General features: G+C 43.3%; 1 protein-coding gene across 1 annotated transcript; it reads left to right on the top strand.

The window, feature by feature from the left end:
* Positions 1–19,971: 19,971 nt before the first annotated feature.
* On the top strand, positions 19,972–20,486 carry LOC147432765 (uncharacterized). Its single transcript, XM_086491643.1, has 2 exons — positions 19,972–20,291; positions 20,432–20,486. The coding sequence occupies exons 1-2, from the start codon at positions 19,972–19,974 to the stop codon at positions 20,484–20,486; spliced, it is 375 nt and encodes a 124-aa protein (XP_086347769.1).
* The last annotated feature ends 402 nt before the right edge of the window (positions 20,487–20,888 follow it).

A 20,888-nucleotide genomic window follows, 5' to 3' on the forward strand; every position in this document is an offset into this window, starting at 1 on the left:
TGAGGACCACTTTACCTCTTTATCATGGCCGGGAAAGTTTGGCTCAAGAAGAGGAGTTTTTGCTAACAGGAATCATTCCAAAGGAGATTCAGAAGTCTAAGAAGTATGGCTTTGTGCGTAGAGCATACAGGTACAAATTGATTAGTGATGTCTTATACATGAAAGGGGTTGATCTCGTGTTGAGACGTGTACCTTGGCGGGAGGAGCTTTACAGAGTGTTGGAAGAGAATCATGAAGGCGCATGTGGTGGCCATTTTGCTCTAAAGATCACCTTGCATAAGATTTTGCAAGAGGGGTATGTATGGCCTAGTTTGCACAAGGATGTTCACCATTGGTGTAGGTCTTGCAATAGGTGTCAAGCATTTGGGAAGAGAGTGTTGAAGCCAGAGCTACGAAAAACCATTATGGCGTTTGATGTGTTTGAAAAGTGGGGGATTGATGCAATAGGCCCGTTACCTATCACAAGCAGGGGCAAAAGCTATATCTTGACGGTAGTGGACTATCTCTCTAGATGGGCAGAGGCTATAGCAGTAAAACAGATCACTGCAAAGGATGTGGCAAAATTTGTGTATAATGAAATATGTTGCAAGTTTGGGGTGCCATTAGAGCTACTTTCATATAAGGGGCCAGGATTTAGAGCTAAACTGCTAGACTTCTTATGCACAAAGATGAAGATTAAGCACCAGCATACCACTCCTTATTACCCGCAGTGTAATGGCTTAAATGAAAGATTCAATGGTGAGTTGGTACAAATTCTTTCTAAAGTGACAGAGCACCAAGGAAAGAATTGGGATTTGGAATTGCCTAGTGCATTATGGGCTTACCGTACTTCGGTGAAGACAGGTACAGGTTTTACTCCATTTCATTTGGTGTATGGAAAGGAAGCACTATTGCCTGTGGAGGTAGAGTTGCCTGCGGTCAAGATGTTAGAGAAGTTGCTTGGGCCGCCTAGTGATGCATTCAAAGAGAGGCTCTTGCAGTTACAAGAGGTCCAGTTGGATAGGATGAGCGCATTGGAGCATTATGGGCAGATGCAGGATAAGGCTTTGGCAAAGATAAATGAAAAGGTCAAAAGTAAGGGTATCAAGAAACATGATTTGGTTTTGCGCTACAACAGTAAGCTAGACAACACCTTCCAAAAGAAGTTTCAAATTAAGTGGGAAGGCCCTTTCAAGGTAGTGGAGTGTTTTCCAAATGGCACATATCAGCTGGCTAACATGGATGGTGTTCTACATAAGTCAAGGGTAAATGGATTGCGTCTTAGATTGTATCATGCTAGATTGATGATGGTGGAGCAAGATGAGTTGTCTGTGGATCAAGCAGTGTTGGTGAGGGACGAGGAGACCTGTGATGCGGCGAGTCTCATATCTCTCTTTGCTACTGCTGATCATGAATGATCTAGCAGGCTAGGGGATGGCCAAATTATGTCAGCAGTTTTTTGGAGCAAGGGATTGCGCATATGTACATATACATGCATGGTGCATCAAATAAAGAATTGTCCATTTTTCAGAGCCAGGTGGTAACGTGGGGCCCACATGTGTACAGGTAGGACAACATGTACATAGCGCATTGATTTTCACTACCACCAGTACCAGTATGTTTTTTCTACAATAATGAGGAGTTTATAGCACGTAAAACTTCTCGAGGAAGCTATCCGCGGGCCGACGACATGAGGTAAGCAGGTGCGTCAGATGGCATCTAGTGACGTCAGGAGGGCGAACAGGGTCAATATTTGCACGCGGATGAGGACGGACACAACGTGGGTGTTTTCTTGTGAGAGTTATGGAGAAAGGTCATCATTAGGACCACTTTTTGGGGCCACTTCACGTGGTTGCGAGATGCATTATTGAAAAGAAATGAGTGCTAGGTGTGCGGATGATGCAAAAAGGTGACAACTATGCACTGCGAGGTCAGTTTTTGGCCTGTTCGGGGTCCGTTTGAGGTCATCTAAAAGGCCAAGGGTGCCCAAGTAATAAATCTAAGTGTGGGAACTGAAAAAACTGAGAGAAGACCAGAAAAAACATGGAGAAGAGAGGAGGAACATCCGCAACTGTGTTTTTGCTCATTTTGGAGCCTGTTTTGGCCGTAAACTGCTCATCCGAGGTCGGATTTGAGCACTTTGACATTGGAGACTGGGGTTTTGGGCCGTTCCGGACGCGATGGTGCTGTCCATTTTGCCAAATTCCTCATTGTTTTTCTGTTGTTTTGGCTGTGTAAGTTTCTCCTATGAATGAAGCTTCTTCTCCAATTTGTGATTGTATCTGGCATATTTTACCCATATTGTGTGAGCTGTTTGCCCCATTGGTGTTGGCCCAAGCTCATTTGTATCTAAACATCAGAAATTCTCCTCTTTTGAGCTGATTTTTTTGGGTGTGTGTGTGTGTGTGTGTGTGTTTGTGTGGAGTGGGCAAGTGGATAGTCTCTCTCCTCTCACTCCAGAGGTGTGTTCCCTGTCTCGGCCAGGTGTGTTGTGTAAGCCGAGTGGTGTCCCATAGTGTGTGTGTGTATCTTTCCAAGAGTGTGTGTCAGGTTGTTATAGAGGCGTTCTGTGTGTTTCCATCCCGCTCACAACGTGGGACTAAACACCCCCATAGACATGGATGTCGCATACATATTATGTAAACACTGCCATAAAGCATAAGTTGTCGTCTCTATCGAAACTAGCCAATAAACAGACACCACTAGATACAATCAAATCATAGACATAGCTAACTCATCCAAATCCTGTCAATCCTCATCACGCATAGACTTAGGCTTTCCCGACAAACCACGCAACGGTTTATCTTGCCCTAAATCGGTCAATGCAACAAGCATCTGCTCTTTCAAAGCAACAAAATCTGCACCACCAAACCTTGTCAAACCATAATGCTGGAAGTCAAATGAAAATTTAGTCATAATGCTCGCATAAGAGCAACCAAGAATGAGTAGCAAGTGATCAACCAAATCAACCATAAGAAGCTGGCTCACAATCGCACCAACAAAAGTCTGTTATCACAGCTCCCAATACAATACAAAACCGCATCAACTAATGTGCCAATACTTGCACAGAACCACAAGTCAATATGACTCAATACACATAAAAAACTTGGCAAAAGTTTGGCAAAATCTCCCCTATAATTGGACCAAAATCTCAATAGCAAACGATAAGAGATAATAATTAAATGCCACAATGGCCAATCCGGGAATACAATCGACCAGGAATCATCTCACAAAGCCATACATAATGACCACAATGTCGTATACATGAGCCTATCCCACTCTCGCCGGAGTGCCACTCGACACACCTCAAATGGCATACATATGAGTGATATCTGATGCCAAAAGAAAAAATTGACAGCCGCCTTGTCCTAGCTGGCTCAAAGCGATAAGCTCTTATGCTAGCTGTGTAACGATAGCACCAAAAATTGAGCAAAGAAGGGCAACCGCAAGCACTATCAGTTCATGACCCACCACGCCGAGCGAAGCACGCTCATGGGGGAATACTTTGCAAGAGAAAATTTGCCCTTGCACAATCAGCCCAAACGTGACTGAAAATCGCCTGTAAAAATCTCTGCAATCAAAACTCACTTCTCGCGGCAAAACACCACATGTGGTATACATGCTATCAAGAACGTTACCACCATGAAATTGAGCAATACCAAGCACTTTCAAGTGTACACCACATTAGGCATGCATAGCTGTACAAAAAATTACCAAGCACTTAAACCCTAGGCTAAGATCCCATTGGTAAACCTTACCAACAATTTAAAACTTTCATATATCCAAATAACCTTAAAAACCAAATATTTATATATATTAGTTTGACCAACTAACTTGTTGCCTCTTCTCCCAACTCACTCACCAGTGTGCTCCAATTTATTGATTAAAAATGTGTGTTTATTTGGTGTTTTTCATTCTCGTCTTTGAGAGAGAGAGAGAGAGAGAGAGAGAGAGAGAGAGAGAGAGAGAGAGAGAGAGAGAGAGAGAGAGAGAGAGAGAGAGAGAGAGCGTGCAAGCGACTAATGACAAGTGAGCTCTCTTGTACTACGAACAAGTGGTCTACATTTTTGTTGTTCAGAGTTAGTTAGTGGGTGCCCTCGTAGGATTACATTCACATAAGCATCGAACACTCCAAGAAATCCTTTCTTTTACATAAGTTGAAGCTTAGATTCACAAACATCCATAGCCGCAAGATCTTGTTGGGACGATATTATTTCATGGAATTTCCACTTTTGAATAGACACACCTTACTCACACCAGCTCTGCAACTTCATTGTAGAAGGCAAACTAAGAGTCAATATATTCTACATCTTTGAGCTCAACATTGTCAAGATGGTCTTCAGGATCTTTCACAAGCCATCTAGCTCATTGTTGTGGGTATAATCAACAGGGTCGCAAAAGCAGTGACATAGAAGGAAACCATGTCCTTCATCAAGCAATCTATCCGATTGTGGTGGGCGTAGTAGATGAGGGTCGCAACAAGCAGTGACATAGAAGGAACCCATGCCCTTCATCCAAACAATGGTTGTCTTGTTTCCACCCAGATGTGAACATTATTGTGGTGCTTCTCTTTGAACAACATCAAAGCCGACAAAAGGGAGGGCCACCATGCTTGTAAGGCAAGCTGGTAAAGCAATGATGTGTAAGAGCATCATAGACAAGGGTACAATGTTTGGTGTAAGAGATATCCTTGCAGCTACAACTCTTGAGGGTGCCAAGCTGGCAATGTTAGGCAACCTATGGTGACACTCTCATTCAACTTGACATGTAGAGGGTTGCAGAGTGTAATGGGCTCGTGAGTGTAGAATCAAAGAAAGAGTAGAGCCAAGGAAGAATGTATATTGGCATGCTGAATAAAGGGGAATCACTCTCATGAGGGGGTGCAGATTGTTGGCAAGGAGGAATGTCATGATCACATAAGAAAGAGAGAAATTTAACACGCACACACACACACACACACTCTTTAGCATTACCAATGGGGTCTTGGCCTAGTGGTTAAAGTGATTGTGTGGGTGAGTAAAGACCCAGGTTCAAACCCCATGCTTAAAAAAAACAGAGAGAAAAAAGAGAAGAATTTAACACACACACACACACACACACACACACACACACACACACACTGTATTAACTAACTGCTTGCTTTTCTTGTGTTTCTGTGCTCCAAATCTTCCTACATCTTTTTTTCTGAGGTACCAATGGGGTGTAAACCCGGGTCTTTACTCACTCACACAAACACTTTAACCTATGTGCTAAAACCCTATTGGTAAACTCTTTCTACATCTTGTGAAAGAGCCTCTCAAGTCTAGAACTTCCATTATCCTCAAAAAGAACTTTTGACTTTCTATCTTCCAACTGAAAGGTTGTTTACCATTCACAAGTTTGGAATGTTTCTATTTTTCAATAGAACACCAACTTTCTTTTTTCTTAAATGCTATGTTGAGCTTGATTTGAATTACTCACATAGTTACAAGCTTCCCTGGCATATCCTTTGCAGAGGGTTTTAAAAATATATATATATCAGAAACCAAGGGACTACAGCCACCCTACTTACCTCTAGCCCTCATTGTTGAATCTTTCTGTGAAAGTGCTACTAGTTTTGACTACGTATTTTTGCTTAGCTTGCAACGACGGTTTCGAGTACTAGTAATCTGCCACCAATAAATTTTGGCATGAACAGGTTCGTGTTTTGAAAGAGCAACTCATTTTTGGATTGCCAGATTACCCTCAATACCGTAGCTCTTACTACTATAAAGATGTCAATTAGCAGAGCTTCATTATAGAAGCACCTAGATGCCAAATCCCGTCTAAAGAAGGGAGTGCCCAGACTTTTGTACACCCACTTGCAGATCTTGCCTGTGAATTCTTTGATTTTTAGACAACCCCACACCAAGCGCAAGAGAGTTTCATTTGAATGTTTACATCGTGAACATCTTCCAACCCCTAGGCCTCTAGCTTTTGCCTTTTCCCCAGTTGGCAAGAACCCGAATAACATTTTTCATAGGAACACTTTATCCCTCTCCTTGCATTTGGACTTCTAGATATTCCCAACAACCTAGGACCACTTGCTCATAGACTAGTGTTTGGACCAAGTCTTGTTTAGGTGATCAACCCAGTCCTCAATAAAGCATAGATAGCTTTAGTCTTAAGAGAAGCAAACTTCCTTTCTCCAGGCCACTTCCAAGATTTCCACTCCAAAGGGGTGGAGCAGAGGTGAAGGTTAAGAGTAGTGATCTGTTCGAGAAGCCTTCCTATTAGGATTTCTTCCTGGAGTGGGATAAATTATTGCCTTGATGTAGATCATCCAAGGATAGGCAAACACCTTTGGTGATTCCAAAAAGAGTCCAAAGTGCCAAATCCTTTATTGTTGAGAACCCTGGCCGCTTCCGTCCAGTTGTTGTTTAAGTCCATTCCATCAAGTATGGGTCCCCAACAACAAGGAGATCAGTGGCCTACCCTTCCTTTCTAGTATCTAATTTCTTCCTTCCACAAAAATGTCTCTATTGCCTTGCAAAATTTTTCTACAAATTTCCCGCCGTGAAACCTCCCAGTTTAGCTTTTACACCAGTCAGGGGTAATAGCATATTTTCTATACTGAGGTTCTACCATGTGCCGCCTTTGGATCTCATGATCGTATGCATCACCATCTCCCTTTCCATAAAAGCAAACTCTCCTCATAGGTGGCTAGAGTGCAATAGAGTTTTGCACATAATGCCAGATCATGAACAACAGGGGACCCAAAATGCCTAGGCCGCCCCGAGTCTTAGGTTTTGCCATTGCCGACCACTTGCCCCATTGCCATGGTTTACCTCCTGTTAGTTTATTCCTCCATAAGAACTCTTTGATTGGTTTCAAGAAAGAAATTCAATTCTTCTGAGATAATTGTAGGAATGGAGAGGCGAATGTGATGTATGGAATCAAAAAGGCATTAATCAGCCTAGCCTTGCACAGGGAAAAGAAGTTAAGATGAACTCCCAACGTCTCATTTTCCTCTAAATTTTTTCATGGAACCAATCAAAGGCCTGTTTATACGTAGTTCCTTCTCCAATTGGTACTCCTAAGTGACGGGAATATGTTGGATCTGTTAACAATGTCACCAATCCATCCTAATGAGTGGAAACTGTCTTCTTCTGACAGAGAGATGAGTCTTGATTTTTCTATGTTGCATTGAGACCCTGAGACTATGGAGAACAGCTGACTAACTCCAAGACATTTTTGACATTATTCCCTTATGCTTTAAGGAGCAACAAGAATCATCGGCAAGTATCTTAATCAGCAATTGTTTAGCATTGTGAATTTGAAGCCCTCTAATCTCTCCCCTTGCCGTTGCTTGCTCCATCAAAGCTATTAGAGGGTGCGTGCAAGCTACAAAAAGTGGAGCCAAAGGGCACCCTTGTTGGATTGATCTTTTGACATTAAAGTAGCCAATTATTCTTGAATTGGAGAGCAATTCGGATGAGCTTCCCTCACCTGAGTTTTGACAGCTTGACATATTCGTGGTTCGAACCCCAAGGTCTGCATAGTTTATTGCACAAAAGACCAAGTAATTTTATCATATGACTTATCCAAGTCTAGTTGTAGTAAAATGCATTCTTGTTTCTTGAATTTGGCATACTCCATCCCTATCATTGTTGCAAGAATGTTATCATAAATTGATCTTCCTTTAATGAACCCATGTTGGTGAGGAGAGATGACATCAGCTCTAATACTGGGGCCATAAATAAGCTTTAGCCAAAACCTTATATATCATTGTCATCATTGTGATTGGCTTCCAGTGCTTAAGTTGTGAGCAGGCTAGTTGCTTGGGGATGAGTTTAATTAGCCCTTTCTTGACTCTTGACTCAAGGGAGCCTTTAGTAAAGGCCTTGTTCACCATATGCAAGAAAGACGGGGCCAGTAGATCCCAAAACTCTTGACAAAATTCTAATGTGATCCCATCCCACCCTGGGGACTTTTCTTTGCCCAGCTTCTTCAGAGTAGTCCAACATTCTTCCAAAGAAAAGAGCCTCTATAGGTAATCAGCTCGGGTAGTGTCTACCGAGATCGCGGTCGCTCCAAAGACCTTAGTCATGGCCTCTTTGACTGCGGGAGAGGGGGAGTCCTCTTTCCCAATGATTTGGCTGAGGTGATCCAACATGATCTTCCCCATGAGGTCCGGGTAGTTGATTTGTGAGCCCTTATTGTCGATTAGGGATGTGATGGTGGCATGTCGCCTTCTTACCTTAATGGATCTTAGTAAAGAATTTTTGTTAGCCTCCTCAGTCCTTAAGTTCCTCTCTTTGGCTTGAATCCTTAGAATATTGGTCTCCTCTTATTCTCATGCATGTAAGGCCTACTTGATCTTCAGACATTCCATGTGTTCAAGGTCTAAGGCCCTGCCTTGCATTTTCTTCTGGCCCCCAGTTCCTCAAATCTAGAGGTGTCCAGTGAGGTAGCTTGCAAATTGTTCCTTTTTAGCATTGGACCCACTCTCTTAATTGCAGTATGGATTCTTTTACTGAATCTTTTCCACCATGAGTCCGACCTTTCCTTAATGATGTCAAGGCTTAACTCTTTCGCATCTTGAGCCACCATAGCTGATAAGAAGATTCTTGGCCCTCTGCGGTTCATGTTGCTCCTCCATAGTAAATTCCAAGATACCAAGAATTGGGAAATGATTGGAGAGGCTTTCATCCACTAGGACCCAGACTTTAAGAGAGGCAGTTACCCAGATCCCGCTGTGAGAGAAGTAGATTCTATCTAGTCTGGACACCGACTGGGTGGATTGTAAACTATGGTATGTGTACCCTGTGTCATCCCTCCACGGGCCAGTCATCCAAGCATATGTTAGAGCCCATTTCTCCTCAAGGGAAACCCATTGTTTATGTTCTCCCCTGTTAATATGCTTGATGGGCCCTGCCTATTTTGTGTTGAGCAGACCATATTGAAGTATTGCACCAAACAGAATTCACCTTCCATTTTAATTTGGGAGAGGTCATTCCACATCAACCTCCTATTTTTGGAGTCATTTAGGAGCATAAATATTTATAATAGTTATGAGAGAGTTCTGTACCTTTATTGACACCCCAAGAGCCCTCCCAGAGACGGGTGTTGGAAAACCACTTTTAGTTCCAAATCCCTGTGAATGGCAGTCATAACCCCACTAAAGCCATCAGGCATGGAGCCGTAGAAGAAGAGCAGCTCTCCAAAAGTTTGTTTTCTTGGAGTAGTGGCGTCTACGTGATGCTCCTACAAACACCAGCAGTTTATTGATTTTCTCCTCTTCATGCATTCCCAAATCTTTTCATGCTTCTCTCATCTTTATGCCCTTCACATTCCAGGACAGAAGTTGTAGTGCAAAAATCATGGGGAAAGAGGGACAAATTCCTGCTTCTCTCATCTTTATGCCCTTCACATTCCAGGATAGAAGCTGTAGTGCGAAAAGCATGGGGAAAGAGGGACAAATTCCTCCACATAAAAATTCTATCCATTCTCTACCTCTCTTGCAAAAGGAGAGGCCGAATGTTCTTCAAGTAGTACTTCAAAAGGATTATGAAGAGAGATGTTGCTAGTCCCCTTCTCTCTCATCTTTATGCCCTTCACATTCCAAGACAGAAGTTGTAGTGCAAAAAGCATGGGGAAAGGGGGACAAATTCCTCCACATCAAAATTTTGTCCATTCTCTGCCTCTCTTGCAAAAGGAGAGGCCGAATGTTCTTATGAGACGATGTGATTCTTTTCAAGTATTACTTCAAAAGGATTATGAAGAGAGATGTTGCTAGTCCCCCTTCAAATGGAGCATGCAATGAGGAGATGTCCTTCCCTTTAAGAGCTTCAACAGCTTTGTCCATCAGCATTTCTCTTGCCAGATAGCTTTAACTGTGTTGGCCCTCTTCATGCGGCCAGGACTTGCACTGTCGACATCATAATAATTGTATGAAACTTGGTGGTAGATGAATGAAATACAAATCCATTTTCATTGCTAATGTCTTTAGTGCCTTGTGGGGTGATCCTCTATATTGTCACTGCATTCTCATGCACTTGGGTTACTTATTTGTACCTATTGCTGCCCCCCACCGTCTTTTTTGTTTGCCTCTTTGCTATCCTTCATTTGTACGTCACTTCCAACTTCAGCTTCCTCCCTTGTCTGTTCTTAATTTTCAACCTTCATGGTGGAGTCTAGCACTTTTCAGTTGGTGTCTTGCTTAAACTTCATGGGGTAGCCCTTGGCAAAGTGACCAAATTTTTTACATCCAAATCATGCACCAAAGTATGTCCCGAAGTTGAGAGGTATTGTTATGAGCCCAACACCAACATTTACCACAATGAATTTAGGAGGTGTTTTAGAAACACTCCAGCCTATATAGACCCTGTTGGAGGCCTTGCGTATTTCCCTCTTGATCGGAACAAACAACAAGGTTCCCAACTGACTGGCTAGCATCCTGTTATTAGCGGATGCTAACAAGTAGCACCATCAGTGATGAGTGGCCCACACATCCTTGGCCATTTAATATTTTTGGACATGCTATATTTCGATGTACATGTTGTATATGTTGTAGTCAAGCTCCTTGATGAGTTCCACCTTGTATATTATATTGAGATATGAGCCTAGACACCACATTTGACAGTAGTATGTTTATGCACATTTGGGCGGCCGGCCACTTTAAGAAACCCTAGGTATATATGTGAAAATGCTACAATAATGAGAAAGGAGGCTAGTTCATTTTCAAAGAGTGAGAGTTGAGAAGAGAGCAACAAGCTTAGCTATGGAGATGGAGATGGAGATGGAGACTCACACATGTATCACTTTGGCCGATGATTATTGAGTTGAGTACTTCTCTTGCCGCCTTTTTCTTTCTTGTTTAACTTTATTAATTAAGTTTTGATTAATTGCTTTTGTGTGTGGTTAAGAGTGATTAGTCTCTCTTATGCTCTCTAATCCGCCTGTGTGTATGCGTGGAGATTATGTGTGTTTCATGCTTCTCTCTATGTGCTTACTACACTAGTGTGATTAAGATGCTTCATCTTAGAGAGCACTAAGCGCCAAAAACAATTTGAGTCTACTTCTCCTCTTCTAGTCCTCACCTCATTCCTTAATCCTCTAATCGCTCTCATATGCACTTGTGTGTGTGATGTTTCCATGCCCTACTGGGTAGCTCATCATCTTCGGATTGACAATTTATGTTGATTTGATTGTGCTTCACGACTTCTCCCAACATTGGCGCCGTTGCCGGGGACGGTTCACCTAAGCTAGAGGAGCTAATTGGATTAAGGTTTGAGTTCATTTTTAACTAGGTTCTAATTTTTAGTTTTTTGAGATTGTGTGTTTTGATTTTGGGAACAATTGGAGTAGAAGATTGATGTGTGTGCATTGTATGATGCTTGCATTACCCGAAACAATACATTTCTCATGCTAATTTTGCATTTGCATACTCTAGTTTGCTAGTTTTCACTAATTTAGGTGCTAATTAACCGCTAACCGCTAACAAATTTTAAGCTACACATAGATATTTGCCTTGGGTGCACTCCAATCACAAGAAATTGCGGTAATTTTGCATCTATTTGTGAGTTTGGTGTCGATTTTGGTGTCGATTTTGCAAGAAAAATTGGCTAATTTTGGTCAAATTGGAGCTATTTTGGAGCCAATTTGGGCACACACATGTGTGTGGGACATCATTCGAGCTTTGCAGGTCAAGATATGTGCATTTGGATGCACAATTGTGAGTGAATTTGGCTCTTGAAAATTTTTGCATTCTTGATTTTCATGCTGTTATGCTGTCGGATTTTTTCTAGAAATTGTAATTGTGAGTGGCATTAAGCTTCGATTGAATGCATTTGGTTTTGAAATTGCAAACTTTTTGAAACTGGATTAATTTTGAGTGTGTGTGCACTTAGTTTGAGTGTGTGCATGCCTAATTTTGGGTGTGTGTATGCTTAATTTCAAATGTGTGCTCTAATTTAATTGGTTGTTGTGATGGTTGCAAATTGGATTGTTAACGTTTGATTTGCGTCAACTTCTAAAATTTTTTGGATGCAGTTGAATGAATTTCTGATGCAATAAGACTAGACCATTGGCTTGTAATTTGGGATTTAATTTGATTGTAATTGGACAATAGATTGGGCAAGCTTGGTGTTCATTGTGTTGTGGGAGAAATCGAGTCCGTAATTGGGTCGCAATTTGCATTGCATATTGCGCTATGCATCAGATTTTCATTCACTTGCACTTGCCTAAATTGTAATCATACGCTTGGTTTGCATTGTGCATTGTGTATTTCATGTCCTTGCATTTTGTCTTCACTGGCATTTCATCTTTGCTTGCATCCACATTGTGCATGGCATTTAGTTAAATTGCATTCACAATTGTCCATACATGCACACATTTTAGAATTTGCACACACTGTACACCCACACGCATCCACACAACATACACACTCATGCATCTACACACATGCACTTAGACACACACACATATTAGTATTCACACTCATTTGCATTTTTGCATACACACACCGATCGATACACACACGTGCATTACACATCTACTCATACACCTTTGCATCCACTCTCACTGACACACATGCACTTGGATTGATACACACACACACACACACACACACACACTTGCATTGTCATCTTCACACACATTCATACACACTGTTGCATATTACATGCACACACACACATACATACTCACACACTTACACAATTGCATATTGCGCGTGCGTGCGCACACACACACACACACATGCACACTCATTGCATATACACACATAGACTTACACATTTGCATCGCATTTAGACACACACAATTGCATTTTTTCAATCACGCATTTGCCTACTCATATTGGCGCACACACATAGAATTGCATACATCCGCACACACAATCCATCATCTACAGTTTTGCATCGATCATTGCATTCGAACACACACACACACACACACACACACACACACACACACACTGCAATACGCATTTCTTCATACACATACTCCCATATTTGCTTTTGTGTTTGTATTCTTTTGCATTTCTTCATTACACATACACATCCTATACACATAACCATACACACACACACATTCACACACTAACACACTGTTGCATATTACACACACACAAACACTTCCTCACTCACTCTCTCTCTCTCTCTCTCTCTCTCTCTCTCTCTCTCTCTCTCTCTTTCAATTTTCACCCTAGCAAGAACCCTCTCCTAAAATAAAGAAAATTATTAAAAAACAAAACAAGCAAAGCAAAACAAAACACAACAAAACAAAAAGCCTGCCGGCCGCCAATACCGCACTTGCCCCCGACTGCCCTCCTGGAGTCCCACCGGTCGCTTACCTGCCCGTTGATTGCACTCATTTAATCCTCTACCCACGCAACCAGCTGTCCCACCAGCCACCTCGAGCCCAGTGCTAGCACCTGCCCGCGTAGCCCACTGTTGCCACGTCATCTTCTGCCTTGCTGACTATTGACCGGAGCCTTGAGCTGGCTACATGCGTGCCTACCCGCCTGGATCAACCATCTTGTGCACACGTGCCCGCCCTAGACCAACCTATTGGACCGGCCAACCTACTGGACCGGCCAAATTGGCTGTGTCGATTAGACGTCCTGCTTGTGTGGATGTTGTCCAACCGATCCATCCAATGGCTTGTGTTAGCGCCCGCTCTTGCTTGCTACTTTAGCATTCATGAGCAAGGAGACCAAGTGATCAAAGTTTTGTGGCATTGTTCCGTGTGTCAAGGGTTAGCCACATAGTGTGTGTCGTGATTTTTGTTTGCCATGAGACAACGGGGAGCTATTAGAAACGTTTTCTCTTTGGAGTGGATTTTGAGAGACGGATGAGCTCAATGCCTGATACACTGCACATTCTAGACAGACTTTAAGAGAGGGAGTAGTGTCCACACAAACTATTTTTGACTTGAGAGAGGACCATCTAGTTCTTTCTATTTTGAGTGCATGACCATAGAGAGAATACTTGAGCTAGTTACGTGAGACCAAAGGCTCAAAAGTGAGCAATCTTGATGACTTTGACACCTCCTTTTGCCATACCTTGGGCCGCATCCATTTTGTTCTTGAGTTGGACATAGGCTAGTCTTTTGATATGAGCGAGCCATACAAATGAGAGATGAGTGAGAGGCTGAGATCTTGACCTAGACCACGACGGACTCCTGCTAGACTTTGAGAGTGCGCTTTGTGTGTACATGCTACCTTTGAGACGAGACTATCCGGCTATCCATCTTTGTGAGCGTGTCCCTTGACTGAGTGACTGAGCGATAGAGCACATACCTTGCGATTCCACGAGCGATAGAGACCTATTGATAGTCAGCTTGAGAATTGAGCCATTGCTACTATGTAGACACGTGCTGCATCACAGCCTATGACGACTTTGTACCCACCCCTAGTGAAGCTGTAGCAACCACAGAGTCCACCTTGTGTGTACCACACACAGAGATGCCAGATCTTATGACGATGAGACAAGTGCACCGCAGTGCTTTGACGAGGTAGTGCTATGCTTAGTTGGCACTCCACAAGGACTACCCTTGTTTGTAGACTATCAACCGCATTTCTATGTGAGATATCCTGACGACGAGCAGACTCATGTATGGCAGATGCAGGTGACAGCTTATGGAGATGATAGAGCACCTGACAGTGTCTTTGACAATTTGGGATGTGAGTATACATTTGTACGTAACTCTTCTGTCGATTGCACATACCCAGTTGAGTGCTTAGACTTACGACAATCCCTCGAGAGGTTCAGTTTGCGGAGAGTAATTGGGCCTTTGGTTTATGCTGATTTGGATGGACAATTTTATCGATATCTACAGACTACAGCTTCGAGAGAGCCTGCACCCTTGAGTGTGAGGGCTTATCTTGTTGGAGATCCATGTGAGAGAATTTATAGAAGCCCCGATGACGACGAGTTTGTGTTGATTACAGGGCTACCCTATTTATCTCTATCTGGCTTTGGCCAACCCAGCAGAGAGATGCAGAGATGCCTACACCTCAGACGTGCTCCATAGAGCCACCTGCTCTAGAGTTTGTGTACACAGACGAGAGCGCAGTAGAGCCACAGCTTAGTGTTGCGCATGAAAATAGTTGCTCTACCAAAGATACACAGCCCATACAGCTAGAGACCGCGAGCACACCAGAGAGACGTGCACCACTGAGCTGCCAGTCAACTTCCGAACTACACCCTTGTTCTACGTCACCTAGAGTGCCTAGTTGCATCCTACTTGTAGTAGAGTGACACAGAGTATGGAGGTAGACACAACAGAGGATTCCTTAGGGAATCACGAGCAGCCGAGAGCCCTTGACCAGAGCACAAATAGATAGACAACCCAGACTCTTGTTACGTCACAACCTTCTATCCTTTGAGAGTTTGGCACGTAAGTTATAGAGGTTGTAGACACGACACCAGAGACAAGTGCACCCTATGCAGAGCACATTGTTAGAGACGACCGAGCGGAGACCTCCACCAAGAGAGTCTACCACCACAGAGATACAGGCCAGTGATTTGACATGCATATGCTTACGAGACTAGAGTTGGACCATCCTATCCATTAGAGGATTTTTTGGAGGAACTGCGTATTATGTAGATTCGACAGGAGACGTTGTGATCCCAGTTGTACCTCCATATGGCAGATTATTAGGCCCCATAGATGTGATGATGACCATGATATTTATGTAGATCGTGGTTCAGGAGTCACATACACTTGTCTACACACATCAGATCACCAGGATTTGATTAGAGCATAGTCAGAGGACTGCATAGATGTAGAGATTTGTCCTAGGCTAGTTGAGCTCAGGAGAGTAGAAAGCTCATTGACTTATGTTGATGAGTTAGGTCGCAGATACTTACGAGTACGACCTGTTCACGCACTAGAGCCACCCAAATGATCACAGCAGATTTGTTGGGATTGCCTAGTCATAGAAATTATAGTGGCAAGGATTTTGCATTCTATAGATTGATGATCAGATTGCCCTATATTTCTAGAGATGGACATTACCTCTCTTGAGTGGTAGGCACTTTACCTTTGTCTACTCCCTCACCTGAGCCTACTTTGTCTTTTACACTGGACACACCTTCGAGTCAGGATGTTCCAGCTAGCTGTTATGTACCCACTTGTGATTTTCATTAGATTGTGCAGACCTTAGATGTAGAGAGGCCTTCTACTTTTTTGCCAGACATTGTTCAGACATGTCCATTGAGTCGAGATAGAGACAACACAGCAGCTAGTGTAGATATTGTACAGACGAGTCCCCATGAGAGTCAGGCCACCATCTCTGTGGTAGATCCTACACGATCATATTTGTCGATTGAGCGGCTAGACACTTGCGCTTCACGGACACCCCAGGTTTCTAGAGACCACTTTTCTGTCACCCGAGTCGAGATAGAGACACACAGCAGCTAGTGTAGATATTGTACAGACGAGTCCCCATGAGAGTCAGGCCACCATCTCTGTGGTAGATCCTACACGATCATATTTGTCGATTGAGCGGCTAGACACTTGCGCTTCACGGACACCCCAGGTTCCTAGAGACCACTTTTCTGTCACCCCGAGTGTAGAGGCCACATTGCAGACTTCTGAGCAGACACTATTGAGTGAGCCCTCTATACCTACACCCCTTGAAGAAATCACTACACATTGCAGACTTCTAAGCAGACACTATTGAGTGAGCTTTCTCTAGTTCGAGAGTTCAAGAGTAGTGCTACTTCTAGACCACGCATGACCTTTCATTCCTATGGCTCTACCCCTAGAGTTTCCCATAGGACGAGGCATGTGTATATCCCTCGTACAGACGTACATGTGAGACCTTTGCCCAATGTTGACACGCCTATTTGGGTGGAGAGTCACCACACGCAGGATGGCCTATCACATGGTTGGCTCACTTCAAGACAATCATTAGAGGGACAGAGATATCGTGCAGGACATAGATAGATTTGGCTTCCTAGGCCACAGCTTGTAGCACACCCAGAGCAGTCACGATCACATCTAGTTTCGAGACTACCACTTAAGAGATCTAGACAGAGATGAGAGTTTAGACCGACGACAAAGAGGCCACAACCACAACAACAAGTGTGCCCTAGACCTAGAGCATCTCGACCACGTGCTAAGAGAGCTTAGGACTATATCCCTAGGATTCCAAAGATATTGAAAATTTGGCTACCAAAAAACTATGTTTCTAGCACCACCGTACAGGCTAACTTTAGCCCTAGCATACCTGCACGTGTGATTGAAGATACGACGATCCTAGAGCTAAGTAAGAGTTCACCTGTCCCTACCCTTGAGCGACATAGACCATTGACCACAAGAGTTAAGAGGCTCATGTCATCCCTTTGTCCATTACGTGTGCTTTAGATTCGACTATCCATATGGACTTAGGTGCTAGCCTTTGACTATTAGAGAGCGAGCTAGGAGACTACAGATCGTTTTGTTTGGTGAGAGCTCACTCTCACGCTAGTGCACTTGCCTTGTTGACTTGTATGTATTGACTATGGTGCACTATAGATACATGACACGTATAGTCCAGAGGCACTTTTTTCTTATTGGGTTTTTTCCCTCTGGCTATTAGGTTTGAGACCACACCTTTAGTTTTAGGTTTCTTTTGTTATTTTCTTCATTTTGTTCTTTTGATTTCTATTGACATACTCTTGCATGAGTTTTTTTTGGTCTGTTCTCTTTTGTGCAGAGTATCGATCAAGTGAGGAGACTCATGGAGTGTATGACGGTTGCTGATGATAGGAGTGTTGATGACCTTCTCCTATCCAGGTGTATCACCCCGGCAACACAGTCTGTGACTATTGTAGCAGTTAACTAACCCAGAACTCCCCTGGTATTTAGACTGAGTGACTGGCCAGTGTGAGCTGGAGGTCCAGCTGGTGGGCTGAGACCTGAGGTGCCAGATTATCAATTTAACATTGGCGATCATGCTGGGGAACTAGCTTGAAAAATTAAGCTTCAATTATGGAGGACCATGCAGACAATCAGGTGGGAACTAGTGCTGCTGTAAAGAGGTATACACGAGCGACAAAGAAAAGAGGCTCAGAAGCTATTTTGGAGGAAAGACCGAACGACGATCAGCACATAACAAGTGACCAGTAAATTTGGATGAATGGGTCTCGGGAGAGGAGACTGATGGGGCACAACAGGATCAATTACAACAAAGGAAAAGAAGAAGGGTCATAAGTGACCTCAAACTGAAGATGCCTGAGTTCAAAGGGAAGAAAGGCAGGGACCCCCAGGTCCACATCCAGGCGTATGAGAATTGGGCAGCAGGCAGAGGGTTGCCTAGAGCAGAATGGAGGGTCTGTTTCCCTCAAACTCTACTGGGAGAGGCCCAAAAGTGGTACTTCAACTACCCTCCAGAGAAGTTACCCCACGTATAAGAAGATGTTCAAGGCGCTGGTGGAGCGCTTTAAGGACAAGAAATCGGATGAAGAACTGCTAGGACAATTGGGCAAGATAAAGCAAAAGAAAGCCAGTGTCAGGCAGTTTGTGGAAGGAATCAAGGACCTAGCTAGACAGTTATCTTCGCTACCAAGCAAAAAGAATCTAAGAGCCTGGTTCCTGAATGGCGCAGTCCTGAAAGGGTTCGCTAAGTCAGAAATCACCAACCCAACAAAGACCTTCAAGGAGCTGCTTGAACGAGCAGTGAAGCTGGAAAGAAAGGGGAGCAAGCACGAGCACCAGAAAATAGAAAATCAACTTTGAATGACCAGAAGACACCCAGAATGCCCAAAATCGCCTGTAGCAGCAGAATGACTGATTTTGGACTCTCAATCATCAGATACAGGAGCAAATATGGATCCAAGCACATATCAGGTATGCCCAGACCAAGGAAGACACACAGAAATAATCAGTGCAAAAGTTGGGTCAGAAATCATCAGGAATTGCCAAAATCGATTTTGGTAGAGAGACCTATGAGTGCCCAAACTGACAACAAACCATACAGCCATGATCTACATACTTTGGACAACCCAGCCATGAAGTTTCATCAGAGTTGGAGCCCAGAAGACACCCAAAATGCCCAAAATCGCCTGGAGACAGTTTTGACAGTATGGCCAGTTTGATTTTTGAGCATAGGGTCAGGTTCCAGATACATTGGGCAGTACACTCACCAATTTGCATCAAGTTTGGATGCCCAAAAGCAGCTCAAAAAGCCCAAAATCGCCTGTGCAGCTACAAGACACTGATTTTGGCAAGAATAGGTGAACAGGTATCAAACCCATCAACAAACCATACAGTTAGGTTCCAGACATCAAGGATAATATGCAAATCAAGTTTCATAAGAATTGGAGGCCTAAAAGCAGACCAAAATGCCCAAAATCGCCTGTAGAGAAAGTTACTGATTTTGGTCATAACAGGTGGCAAACAGCTCCAAACTTCAATCAAAACATAGGAGAGCAGTGTATACAGATAGACGAACCCAGCTTGGTCAAAAACTGCAGAAAAGGGTCAATGTTGAAAAATTCGATTTTGGAATTTTTTGCTGCAGATGGTCAGAATTTTGACATGGGTAGCTGGACAAGAGCAGGTACAATCAAAGTGTCCAAAAGCGTAACAGGAATGGAGCTCAAACGAGACCCCGAAATGGATGACAACGCTTTGAGAAAAAAAACGCAAAGAATAGCGTAAACAGGGATTCAGATGCTAATGAGAACTAAGAAGTTAACCCGAGCACTTACGAACTAACCTCAAGCACAAAGAAGTGTTGGTGATAATAAAAAAAAATAATAATAATAATAGTGTCAAGAGAATCGACACAACTAATTTGTAACAGTACAACTTACTGCACGTATAAAACTAATGAAACGAATCAACGCGAATATAACGCTTGATATCTAATCTCTGTGTGTTCGTCTTCTCAAACTCTGACTCTAAATCTGTTAACTTGTACCTGTGTATTAAGCGCTCACATGGTATCAATATAGAGCGCTGAACTCGGCTCACATGCTTCAACAAAAGACTGCTGCACGCTGTTGCTGACGAGTTGATCCGGACTTCTCCTCAGACATGGCTGCTGCATCGTCTTCATCTTACTCTAAGTATTATCAGATTGAAAAGCTAAATGGCACTAACTATCTTCCCTGGAGTCTCAGGATACAAATGCTCCTTGAAAAGCCAGGGAATCTTGGTGTCATAGACGGTTCTGAACCGAATCCAGCAACCGTACCTGTACCTGCAGGACAAGCTCCTCCCGCCCAGACTGACATTGATGCTTGGAAGAAGAAAGATCTCGAAGCGCGTACAGAGATCATCCTCCATCTTGGGGATAAACAATTACAACTGGTTCGACAATCCACAGAAGCCCGTGAGATGTGGAATTTACTACGGTAGCAATATCAAAGGACCAACGTCGTTTCGCGTGTTCTATTGCATAAACAATTGAATGATTTAACAATGCGATCTTTCAAAGCAACTGATGATTTTCTTGATGCCTGGCAGAAGGCATCTGATGACTTGCTGATTGCAGGTCTCAAGCTTCCGGAGGAGATTCAAGTTACTATCCTCCTTGCTGCCCTACCTGAAGATTGGCAATCGTTCATCACCACACACTCTAATAATGTTGCCTTAACTGTGACTGAACTAGTTGCTCTTATCCGCCAAGACGATCAACTACAGGCTCGATCGACCCCACATGCCAATTCTCCATTACAAACTTCTATGGCTATGGCTGCTGGGGGATCAAGATTTCCTAACAGGTCTAGGCAGAGACCTCGTGTTACTGCTGGTCGATCATTTACCCGACCAACCTATCGTATGGGTGATCAGAGGAATTCAAGTTCCTCCTCTCGACATGTTCGCCACAATCCCAACTATAGGGGGACCAATTTCAATACCTCATACAATCCCGCCTTACTATGCAACTTCTGTAGGAGGAGAGGTCACTTGGAACATGAATGTCGCACCAGACAAAGACAACGTGGCAA

The sequence above is a fragment of the Adiantum capillus-veneris genome, chromosome 20 (assembly GCF_014529385.1).
Source record: "Adiantum capillus-veneris isolate H3 chromosome 20, ASM1452938v2, whole genome shotgun sequence".
Classification (NCBI taxonomy): Eukaryota; Viridiplantae; Streptophyta; class Polypodiopsida; order Polypodiales; family Pteridaceae; genus Adiantum; species Adiantum capillus-veneris.

Coding starts and splice junctions, on each gene's coding strand:
- LOC147432765 (XM_086491643.1), top strand. CDS start 19,972: ATGGCTGCTGCATCGTCTTCATCTTACTCTAAGTATTATCAGATTGAA. Junction 20,292..20,431: donor GAGATGTGGAATTTACTACG/GTAGCAATATCA, acceptor TGCTGATTGCAG/GTCTCAAGCTTCCGGAGGAG.